At 33.3% G+C, this 15,000-nt stretch overlaps 1 protein-coding gene across 1 annotated transcript in view; it reads left to right on the top strand.

Moving 5' to 3' along the window:
• The window catches only part of ppp1r16b (protein phosphatase 1, regulatory subunit 16B), a 93,657-nt gene that overhangs the window by 35,325 nt on the left and 43,332 nt on the right, over window positions 1-15,000 (top strand). The window contains exon 2 of the mRNA XM_079840057.1: window positions 252-634. Coding sequence (XP_079696183.1) covers window positions 376-634 — 259 coding nt within the window. The 5' untranslated portion in view covers window positions 252-375. The remainder of the gene's footprint in view (window positions 1-251; window positions 635-15,000) is intronic.

The following is a 15,000-nucleotide window of genomic DNA, read 5'->3' as shown; positions in this document are numbered from 1 at the left end:
CTCACTCACTCACACACACATTCTCTCTCACACTCACACACACACACACACGCTCTCTCTCACACTCACTCACACACACACTCTCTCTCACACACACTCTCTCTCACACACACTCTCTCAACACACGACTAACTAACTCACCCAGGCCCCGCCCCTTTATTCAGCGCATGAATTATTATAATGAGGAATATTGTGGTGGTTTTGCTCTTGCTGTGATGCGGCCGTAATGCTGGATCTGTGTGTTCCTGCAGGTCCAGGATGACGGGTGGAGGTTTGGCAGGGAGGGGCAGTCCCTGCTAGAGTCATCATCCTCCTCATCCTCCTCCTCATCCTCCTCCTCATCCTCCTCTTCTTCTCCTCCGCCCGCGGCTCATCATGGCCTCTCACCTGGAGCTGCTGACGGAGCTGCAGGCTCTGGATAAGGTGCCGAGTCTCGAGCGTCTCAGAGCCGCCCAGAAGCGCCGCTCGCAGCAGCTCAAGCGCTGGGCCGTTTACGAGAAGGAGATGCAGAACAAGAAGCGCAAGAACGACAAGCGGCGCGGCCCCGGGGCCCTGCTGGAGAACCGGCGGAGGGTGGCGTTCGCGGCCAGCGTGGCCCTGCTGGAGGCCTCGGCGAGGAACGATCCGGGCGAAGGTGAGGCTAATGCGGACACACTTCCTGCTTCCTGTAAGAACTGGAGCGGCTGTGTTTTGGACCAGCTGGAGTTTGTTTATTAGGCGAGCAGGGCAACCACCCAGTAGAGCATCACAATAATCTACAGCTCATCATCATTACAATAATCTACAGCTCATCAACATTACAATAATCTACAGCTCATGAACATTACAATAATCTACAGCTCATCAACATTACAATAATCTACAGCTCATCATCATTACAATAATCTACAGCTCATGAACATTACAATAATCTACAGCTCATCAACATTACAATAATCTACAGCTCATCATCATTACAATAATCTACAGCTCATGAACATTACAATAATCTACAGCTCATCAACATTACAATAATCTACAGCTCATCAACATTACAATAATCTACAGCTCATCAACATTACAATAATCTACAGCTCATGAACATTACAATAATCTACAGCTCATCAACATTACAATAATCTACAGCTCATCAACATTACAATAATCTACAGCTCATCAACATTACAATAATCTACAGCTCATCAACATTACAATAATCTACAGCTCATCAACATTACAATAATCTACAGCTCATGAACATTACAATAATCTACAGCTCATCAACATTACAATAATCTACAGCTCATCAACATTACAATAATCTACAGCTCATGAACATTACAATAATCTACAGCTCATCATCATTACAATAATCTACAGCTCATCAACATTACAATAATCTACAGCTCATCAACATTACAATAATCTACAGCTCATCAACATTACAATAATCTACAGCTCATCAACATTACAATAATCTACAGCTCATCATCATTACAATAATCTACAGCTCATCAACATTACAATAATCTACAGCTCATCAACATTACAATAATCTACAGCTCATGAACATTACAATAATCTACAGCTCATGAACATTACAATAATCTACAGCTCATCAACATTACAATAATCTACAGCTCATCAACATTACAATAATCTACAGCTCATCAACATTACAATAATCTACAGCTCATCAACATTACAATAATCTACAGCTCATCATCATTACAATAATCTACAGCTCATGAACATTACAATAATCTACAGCTCATCAACATTACAATAATCTACAGCTCATCAACATTACAATAATCTACAGCTCATCAACATTACAATAATCTACAGCTCATCAACATTACAATAATCTACAGCTCATCATCATTACAATAATCTACAGCTCATGAACATTACAATAATCTACAGCTCATCAACATTACAATAATCTACAGCTCATCAACATTACAATAATCTACAGCTCATCAACATTACAATAATCTACAGCTCATCATCATTACAATAATCTACAGCTCATCAACATTACAATAATCTACAGCTCATCAACATTACAATAATCTACAGCTCATCAACATTACAATAATCTACAGCTCATCAACATTACAATAATCTACAGCTCATCATCATTACAATAATCTACAGCTCATGAACATTACAATAATCTACAGCTCATCAACATTACAATAATCTACATCTCATCAACATTACAATAATCTACAGCTCATCAACATTACAATAATCTACAGCTCATGAACATTACAATAATCTACAGCTCATCAACATTACAATAATCTACAGCTCATCAACATTACAATAATCTACAGCTCATGAACATTACAATAATCTACAGCTCATCAACATTACAATAATCTACAGCTCATGAACATTACAATAATCTACAGCTCATCAACATTACAATAATCTACAGCTCATCAACATTACAATAATCTACAGCTCATCAACATTACAATAATCTACAGCTCATCAACATTACAATAATCTACAGCTCATCAACATTACAATAATCTACAGCTCATCAACATTACAATAATCTACAGCTCATGAACATTACAATAATCTACAGCTCATCAACATTACAATAATCTACAGCTCATCAACATTACAATAATCTACAGCTCATGAACATTACAATAATCTACAGCTCATCAACATTACAATAATCTACAGCTCATCATCATTACAATAATCTACAGCTCATCATCATTACAATAATCTACAGCTCATCATCATTACAATAATCTACAGCTCATCAACATTACAATAATCTACAGCTCATCAACATTACAATAATCTACAGCTCATCAACATTACAATAATCTACAGCTCATGAACATTACAATAATCTACAGCTCATGAACATTACAATAATCTACAGCTCATGAACATTACAATAATCTACAGCTCATCAACATTACAATAATCTACAGCTCATCATCATTACAATAATCTACAGCTCATCATCATTACAATAATCTACAGCTCATGAACATTACAATAATCTACAGCTCATCAACATTACAATAATCTACAGCTCATCAACATTACAATAATCTACAGCTCATCAACATTACAATAATCTACAGCTCATGAACATTACAATACTCTACAGCTCATCAACATTACAATAATCTACAGCTCATCAACATTACAATAATCTACAGCTCATCAACATTACAATAATCTACAGCTCATGAACATTACAAAATCTACAGCTCATGAACATTACAATAATCTACAGCTCATGAACATTACAATAATCTACAGCTCATGAACATTACAATAATCTACAGCTCATCAACATTACAATAATCTACAGCTCATCATCATTACAATAATCTACAGCTCATCATCATTACAATAATCTACAGCTCATGAACATTACAATAATCTACAGCTCATCAACATTACAATAATCTACAGCTCATCAACATTACAATAATCTACAGCTCATCAACATTACAATAATCTACAGCTCATGAACATTACAATACTCTACAGCTCATCAACATTACAATAATCTACAGCTCATCAACATTACAATAATCTACAGCTCATCAACATTACAATAATCTACAGCTCATGAACATTACAATAATCTACAGCTCATCATCATTACAATAATCTACAGCTCATCAACATTACAATAATCTACAGCTCATGAACATTACAATAATCTACAGCTCATCATCATTACAATAATCTACAGCTCATCAACATTACAATAATCTACAGCTCATGAACATTACAATAATCTACAGCTCATCATCATTACAATAATCTACAGCTCATGAACATTACAATAATCTACAGCTCATCATCATTACAATAATCTACAGCTCATCAACATTACAATAATCTACAGCTCATGAACATTACAATAATCTACAGCTCATCAACATTACAATAATCTACAGCTCATCAACATTACAATAATCTACAGCTCATCAACATTACAATAATCTACAGCTCATCAACATTACAATAATCTACAGCTCATCAACATTACAATAATCTACAGCTCATGAACATTACAATACTCTACAGCTCATCAACATTACAATAATCTACAGCTCATCATCATTACAATAATCTACAGCTCATCATCATTACAATAATCTACAGCTCATCAACATTACAATAATCTACAGCTCATCATCATTACAATAATCTACAGCTCATCATCATTACAATAATCTACAGCTCATCATCATTACAATAATCTACAGCTCATGAACATTACAATAATCTACAGCTCATCATCATTACAATAATCTACAGCTCATCATCATTACAATAATCTACAGCTCATGAACATTACAATAATCTACAGCTCATCAACATTACAATAATCTACAGCTCATCAACATTACAATAATCTACAGCTCATCAACATTACAATAATCTACAGCTCATCATCATTACAATAATCTACAGCTCATCATCATTACAATAATCTACAGCTCATCATCATTACAATAATCTACAGCTCATCAACATTACAATAATCTACAGCTCATGAACATTACAATAATCTACAGCTCATCAACATTACAATAATCTACAGCTCATCATCATTACAATAATCTACAGCTCATGAACATTACAATAATCTACAGCTCATCATCATTACAATAATCTACAGCTCATCAACATTACAATAATCTACAGCTCATCAACATTACAATAATCTACAGCTCATCAACATTACAATAATCTACAGCTCATCAACATTACAATAATCTACAGCTCATCAACATTACAATAATCTACAGCTCATCAACATTACAATAATCTACAGCTCATCATCATTACAATAATCTACAGCTCATCATCATTACAATAATCTACAGCTCATCATCATTACAATAATCTACAGCTCATCATCATTACAATAATCTACAGCTCATCATCATTACAATAATCTACAGCTCATCATCATTACAATAATCTACAGCTCATCATCATTACAATAATCTACAGCTCATCAACATTACAATAATCTACAGCTCATCAACATTACAATAATCTACAGCTCATCATCATTACAATAATCTACAGCTCATCAACATTACAATAATCTACAGCTCATGAACATTACAATAATCTACAGCTCATCAACATTACAATAATCTACAGCTCATCAACATTACAATAATCTACAGCTCATCAACATTACAATAATCTACAGCTCATCAACATTACAATAATCTACAGCTCATCATCATTACAATAATCTACAGCTCATGAACATTACAATAATCTACAGCTCATCAACATTACAATAATCTACAGCTCATCAACATTACAATAATCTACAGCTCATCAACATTACAATAATCTACAGCTCATCATCATTACAATAATCTACAGCTCATGAACATTACAATAATCTACAGCTCATCAACATTACAATAATCTACATCTCATCAACATTACAATAATCTACAGCTCATCAACATTACAATAATCTACAGCTCATGAACATTACAATAATCTACAGCTCATGAACATTACAATAATCTACAGCTCATGAACATTACAATAATCTACAGCTCATCAACATTACAATAATCTACAGCTCATCAACATTACAATAATCTACAGCTCATCAACATTACAATAATCTACAGCTCATGAACATTACAATAATCTACAGCTCATGAACATTACAATAATCTACAGCTCATCAACATTACAATAATCTACAGCTCATCAACATTACAATAATCTACAGCTCATCAACATTACAATAATCTACAGCTCATCAACATTACAATAATCTACAGCTCATCAACATTACAATAATCTACAGCTCATCAACATTACAATAATCTACAGCTCATCAACATTACAATAATCTACAGCTCATCAACATTACAATAATCTACAGCTCATCAACATTACAATAATCTACAGCTCATGAACATTACAATAATCTACAGCTCATCAACATTACAATAATCTACAGCTCATCAACATTACAATAATCTACAGCTCATCATCATTACAATAATCTACAGCTCATGAACATTACAATAATCTACAGCTCATCAACATTACAATAATCTACAGCTCATCAACATTACAATAATCTACAGCTCATCATCATTACAATAATCTACAGCTCATGAACATTACAATAATCTACAGCTCATCAACATTACAATAATCTACATCTCATCAACATTACAATAATCTACAGCTCATCAACATTACAATAATCTACAGCTCATGAACATTACAATAATCTACAGCTCATCAACATTACAATAATCTACAGCTCATCAACATTACAATAATCTACAGCTCATCAACATTACAATAATCTACAGCTCATCAACATTACAATAATCTACAGCTCATCAACATTACAATAATCTACAGCTCATCAACATTACAATAATCTACAGCTCATCAACATTACAATAATCTACAGCTCATCAACATTACAATAATCTACAGCTCATCAACATTACAATAATCTACAGCTCATCATCATTACAATAATCTACAGCTCATCATCATTACAATAATCTACAGCTCATCAACATTACAATAATCTACAGCTCATCATCATTACAATAATCTACAGCTCATCAACATTACAATAATCTACAGCTCATGAACATTACAATAATCTACAGCTCATCAACATTACAATAATCTACAGCTCATCATCATTACAATAATCTACAGCTCATCATCATTACAATAATCTACAGCTCATGAACATTACAATAATCTACAGCTCATCATCATTACAATAATCTACAGCTCATCAACATTACAATAATCTACAGCTCATGAACATTACAATAATCTACAGCTCATGAACATTACAATAATCTACAGCTCATGAACATTACAATAATCTACAGCTCATGAACATTACAATAATCTACAGCTCATCAACATTACAATAATCTACAGCTCATCATCATTACAATAATCTACAGCTCATCATCATTACAATAATCTACAGCTCATGAACATTACAATAATCTACAGCTCATCAACATTACAATAATCTACAGCTCATCAACATTACAATAATCTACAGCTCATCAACATTACAATAATCTACAGCTCATGAACATTACAATACTCTACAGCTCATCAACATTACAATAATCTACAGCTCATCAACATTACAATAATCTACAGCTCATCAACATTACAATAATCTACAGCTCATCAACATTACAATAATCTACAGCTCATGAACATTACAATACTCTACAGCTCATCATCATTACAATAATCTACAGCTCATCATCATTACAATAATCTACAGCTCATCAACTTTACAATAATCTACAGCTCATCATCATTACAATAATCTACAGCTCATCATCATTACAATAATCTACAGCTCATGAACATTACAATAATCTACAGCTCATCATCATTACAATAATCTACAGCTCATCATCATTACAATAATCTACAGCTCATGAACATTACAATAATCTACAGCTCATCAACATTACAATAATCTACAGCTCATGAACATTACAATAATCTACAGCTCATCAACATTACAATAATCTACAGCTCATCAACATTACAATAATCTACAGCTCATGAACATTACAATAATCTACAGCTCATCAACATTACAATAATCTACAGCTCATCAACATTACAATAATCTACAGCTCATCATCATTACAATAATCTACAGCTCATGAACATTACAATAATCTACAGCTCATCATCATTACAATAATCTACAGCTCATCATCATTACAATAATCTACAGCTCATCAACATTACAATAATCTACAGCTCATCAACATTACAATAATCTACAGCTCATGAACATTACAATAATCTACAGCTCATCAACATTACAATAATCTACAGCTCATCATCATTACAATAATCTACAGCTCATGAACATTACAATAATCTACAGCTCATCATCATTACAATAATCTACAGCTCATCAACATTACAATAATCTACAGCTCATCAACATTACAATAATCTACAGCTCATCAACATTACAATAATCTACAGCTCATCAACATTACAATAATCTACAGCTCATCATCATTACAATAATCTACAGCTCATCAACATTACAATAATCTACAGCTCATGAACATTACAATAATCTACAGCTCATCAACATTACAATAATCTACAGCTCATCAACATTACAATAATCTACAGCTCATCAACATTACAATAATCTACAGCTCATCAACATTACAATAATCTACAGCTCATCATCATTACAATAATCTACAGCTCATGAACATTACAATAATCTACAGCTCATCAACATTACAATAATCTACAGCTCATCAACATTACAATAATCTACAGCTCATCATCATTACAATAATCTACAGCTCATGAACATTACAATAATCTACAGCTCATCATCATTACAATAATCTACAGCTCATCAACATTACAATAATCTACAGCTCATCAACATTACAATAATCTACAGCTCATCAACATTACAATAATCTACAGCTCATCAACATTACAATAATCTACAGCTCATCATCATTACAATAATCTACAGCTCATGAACATTACAATAATCTACAGCTCATCATCATTACAATAATCTACAGCTCATCAACATTACAATAATCTACAGCTCATCAACATTACAATAATCTACAGCTCATCAACATTACAATAATCTACAGCTCATCAACATTACAATAATCTACAGCTCATCAACATTACAATAATCTACAGCTCATCATCATTACAATAATCTACAGCTCATGAACATTACAATAATCAACAGCTCATCAACATTACAATAATCTACATCTCATCAACATTACAATAATCTACAGCTCATCAACATTACAATAATCTACAGCTCATGAACATTACAATAATCTACAGCTCATCAACATTACAATAATCTACAGCTCATCAACATTACAATAATCTACAGCTCATCAACATTACAATAATCTACAGCTCATCAACATTACAATAATCTACAGCTCATGAACATTACAATAATCTACAGCTCATCAACATTACAATAATCTACAGCTCATCAACATTACAATAATCTACAGCTCATCAACATTACAATAATCTACAGCTCATGAACATTACAATAATCTACAGCTCATCAACATTACAATAATCTACAGCTCATCAACATTACAATAATCTACAGCTCATGAACATTACAATAATCTACAGCTCATCAACATTACAATAATCTACAGCTCATCATCATTACAATAATCTACAGCTCATCATCATTACAATAATCTACAGCTCATGAACATTACAATAATCTACAGCTCATCAACATTACAATAATCTACAGCTCATCAACATTACAATAATCTACAGCTCATCAACATTACAATAATCTACAGCTCATCAACATTACAATAATCTACAGCTCATCAACATTACAATAATCTACAGCTCATGAACATTACAATAATCTACAGCTCATGAACATTACAATAATCTACAGCTCATGAACATTACAATAATCTACAGCTCATCAACATTACAATAATCTACAGCTCATCATCATTACAATAATCTACAGCTCATCATCATTACAATAATCTACAGCTCATCAACATTACAATAATCTACAGCTCATCAACATTACAATAATCTACAGCTCATCAACATTACAATAATCTACAGCTCATCAACATTACAATAATCTACAGCTCATGAACATTACAATAATCTACAGCTCATCAACATTACAATAATCTACAGCTCATCAACATTACAATAATCTACAGCTCATCAACATTACAATAATCTACAGCTCATCAACATTACAATAATCTACAGCTCATGAACATTACAATAATCTACAGCTCATCATCATTACAATAATCTACAGCTCATCATCATTACAATAATCTACAGCTCATCATCATTACAATAATCTACAGCTCATCATCATTACAATAATCTACAGCTCATCATCATTACAATAATCTACAGCTCATGAACATTACAATAATCTACAGCTCATCATCATTACAATAATCTACAGCTCATCATCATTACAATAATCTACAGCTCATGAACATTACAATAATCTACAGCTCATCAACATTACAATAATCTACAGCTCATGAACATTACAATAATCTACAGCTCATCAACATTACAATAATCTACAGCTCATGAACATTACAATAATCTACAGCTCATCAACATTACAATAATCTACAGCTCATCATCATTACAATAATCTACAGCTCATGAACATTACAATAATCTACAGCTCATCATCATTACAATAATCTACAGCTCATCATCATTACAATAATCTACAGCTCATCAACATTACAATAATCTACAGCTCATCAACATTACAATAATCTACAGCTCATGAACATTACAATAATCTACAGCTCATCAACATTACAATAATCTACAGCTCATCATCATTACAATAATCTACAGCTCATCAACATTACAATAATCTACAGCTCATCAACATTACAATAATCTACAGCTCATCAACATTACAATAATCTACAGCTCATCAACATTACAATAATCTACAGCTCATCAACATTACAATAATCTACAGCTCATCAACATTACAATAATCTACAGCTCATGAACATTACAATAATCTACAACTCATGAACATTACAATAATCTACAGCTCATCATCATTACAATAATCTACAGCTCATCATCATTACAATAATCTACAGCTCATGAACATTACAATAATCTACAGCTCATCAACATTACAATAATCTACAGCTCATCAACATTACAATAATCTACAGCTCATCAACATTACAATAATCTACAGCTCATGAACATTACAATAATCTACAGCTCATGAACATTACAATAATCTACAACTCATGAACATTACAATAATCTACAGCTCATCAACATTACAATAATCTACAGCTCATCAACATTACAATAATCTACAGCTCATGAACATTACAATAATCTACAGCTCATCAACATTACAATAATCTACAGCTCATCAACATTACAATAATCTACAGCTCATCAACATTACAATAATCTACAGCTCATCAACATTACAATAATCTACAGCTCATGAACATTACAATAATCTACAGCTCATGAACATTACAATAATCTACAACTCATGAACATTACAATAATCTACAGCTCATCAACATTACAATAATCTACAGCTCATCATCATTACAATAATCTACAGCTCATGAACATTACAATAATCTACAGCTCATCATCATTACAATAATCTACAGCTCATCATCATTACAATAATCTACAGCTCATCAACATTACAATAATCTACAGCTCATCATCATTACAATAATCTACAGCTCATGAACATTACAATAATCTACAGCTCATCAACATTACAATAATCTACAGCTCATCATCATTACAATAATCTACAGCTCATCATCATTACAATAATCTACAGCTCATCATCATTACAATAATCTACAGCTCATCATCATTACAATAATCTACAGCTCATCATCATTACAATAATCTACAGCTCATGAACATTACAATAATCTACAGCTCATCATCATTACAATAATCTACAGCTCATCATCATTACAATAATCTACAGCTCATGAACATTACAATAATCTACAGCTCATCAACATTACAATAATCTACAGCTCATGAACATTACAATAATCTACAGCTCATCAACATTACAATAATCTACAGCTCATGAACATTACAATAATCTACAGCTCATCAACATTACAATAATCTACAGCTCATCAACATTACAATAATCTACAGCTCATCAACATTACAATAATCTACAGCTCATCAACATTACAATAATCTACAGCTCATCAACATTACAATAATCTACAGCTCATCAACATTACAATAATCTACAGCTCATCATCATTACAATAATCTACAGCTCATGAACATTACAATAATCTACAGCTCATCATCATTACAATAATCTACAGCTCATCATCATTACAATAATCTACAGCTCATCAACATTACAATAATCTACAGCTCATCAACATTACAATAATCTACAGCTCATGAACATTACAATAATCTACAGCTCATCAACATTACAATAATCTACAGCTCATCATCATTACAATAATCTACAGCTCATCAACATTACAATAATCTACAGCTCATCAACATTACAATAATCTACAGCTCATCAACATTACAATAATCTACAGCTCATCAACATTACAATAATCTACAGCTCATCAACATTACAATAATCTACAGCTCATCAACATTACAATAATCTACAGCTCATGAACATTACAATAATCTACAACTCATGAACATTACAATAATCTACAGCTCATCATCATTACAATAATCTACAGCTCATCATCATTACAATAATCTACAGCTCATGAACATTACAATAATCTACAGCTCATCAACATTACAATAATCTACAGCTCATCAACATTACAATAATCTACAGCTCATCAACATTACAATAATCTACAGCTCATGAACATTACAATAATCTACAGCTCATGAACATTACAATAATCTACAACTCATGAACATTACAATAATCTACAGCTCATCAACATTACAATAATCTACAGCTCATCAACATTACAATAATCTACAGCTCATGAACATTACAATAATCTACAGCTCATCAACATTACAATAATCTACAGCTCATCAACATTACAATAATCTACAGCTCATCAACATTACAATAATCTACAGCTCATCAACATTACAATAATCTACAGCTCATGAACATTACAATAATCTACAGCTCATGAACATTACAATAATCTACAACTCATGAACATTACAATAATCTACAGCTCATCAACATTACAATAATCTACAGCTCATCATCATTACAATAATCTACAGCTCATGAACATTACAATAATCTACAGCTCATCATCATTACAATAATCTACAGCTCATGAACATTACAATAATCTACAGCTCATCATCATTACAATAATCTACAGCTCATCAACATTACAATAATCTACAGCTCATCAACATTACAATAATCTACAACTCATGAGCATTACAATAATCTACAGCTCATCAACATTACAATAATCTACAGCTCATTAACATTACAATAATCTACAGCTCATGAACATTACAATAATCTACAGCTCATCATCATTACAATAATCTACAGCTCATCAACATTACAATAATCTACAGCTCATCAACATTACAATAATCTACAGCTCATCATCATTACAATAATCTACAGCTCATGAACATTACAATAATCTACAGCTCATCAACATTACAATAATCTACAGCTCATCATCATTACAATAATCTACAGCTCATCAACATTACAATAATCTACAGCTCATCATCATTACAATAATCTACAGCTCATCATCATTACAATAATCTACAGCTCATGAACATTACAATAATCTACAGCTCATGAACATTACAATAATCTACAGCTCATGAACATTACAATAATCTACAGCTCATCATCATTACAATAATCTACAATAATCTACAATAATCTACAATAATCTACAATAATCTCACTGTTGCAGATATATTTACATGTTCATCCATGAACACAGCATTTAAAACACAGATTCTCGGGATTTAAAGGGTTAGTTCACCCAAAAATGTAAATTGTGTCATTAATGCCTGAGCCTCATGTGGTTGGACACCCGTCAGACCTCCGTTCATCTTCAGACACAAATGAAGATATTTTAGTGTAAATCTGATGCTCTGAAAGGCCTCCATTGGCTCAACTTTACACTCTCAAGACCCTTAAAAGACACTAAAGACTAAAGTTACAAAGTCCATCTCACTACAGCGGCTCTACAATAACTTTATGAAGACCAGAATAGTTTCTGTGCGCAAAAAAACCCGACTTATATAGTGATGACGATTTCAAAACACGGCATCATGAAGCTTCGAAGCGTTATGAATCAGTGAGTCGATTCAGCGGTTCAGAGCGTTATGAATCAGTGAGTCGATTCAGCAGTTTGGAGCGTAATGAATCAGTGAGTCGATTCAGCAGTTCGGAGCGTTATGAATCAGTGAGTCGATTCAGTGGTTTGGAGCGTTATGAATCAGTGAGTCGATTCAGCGGTTCGGAGCGTTATGAATCAGTGAGTCAATTCAGCAGTTCGGAGTGTTATGAATCAGTGAGTCGATTCAGCGGTTCGGAGCGTTATGAATCAGTGAGTCGATTCAGCGGTTTGGAGCGTTATGAATCAGTGAGTCGATTCAGCGGTTCGGATCGCCAAATTTCAGCAGTTTGGCGGTTTGACACGAATCATGATTCGACTCACTGATTCATAACGCTCCAAAGCTTCCATCAGATTTACACTAAAATATCTTCATTTGTGTCTGAAGATGAACGGAGGTCTGACGGGTGTCCAACCACATGAGGCTCAGTCATTAATGACACAATTTACATTTTTGGGTGAACTAACCCTTTAAGAATCATCAAACATAATCACCTAAAGTCTTGAGCATTGTTTGAGGTTGATCACCCATCTGATGGTAAGACTGGTTGTTTTCTGGCTGCTGTATAATTAATGTTAAGGGTTTGTCTTGCGAACAGCGAGTGACCTTATAAAACGTGTTTACGTCTGCCAGTGTGTCGCTGAAATCTGGTTTCCTTTCGTGATGTTGTTTAACAGGAGCGTGTGTTGAAACCCTGATTGCTGTGTGGAAATCATCTTAGCGCTGAAGTGTGTCTGTGGTCGAGCGAGTGTGAGATAATGGGCGGAAAGTGTCTTTTCTGAAATAGCCTGACCGTGGGTCGGCTCGCTCTCTGGAGGAAGTGCAGTCTGAAGCGTTAATCCAGCAGATTATCATGCAGTGTAATCTGCGATTATGCCCTGATGGGGCTGTTGGTTCAGGGCTGAACTGATGAAGTAAAGCGGCTTCATTATGAGTCTGAGGCTCTGAGAGGATGCGCGACAGCTTCCGGTTTTCACTTGTAAAGTCCCTCCACCCTCTTCTCGTGTGTGTGTGTGTTCATTA

Source organism: Gobio gobio, assembly GCF_949357685.1.
Source record: "Gobio gobio genome assembly, chromosome: 17".
Taxonomy (NCBI): Eukaryota; Metazoa; Chordata; class Actinopteri; order Cypriniformes; family Gobionidae; genus Gobio; species Gobio gobio.
The sequence above is the reverse complement of the archived record's forward strand: the minus strand, read 5'-3'. Positions and strand labels throughout refer to the sequence as shown.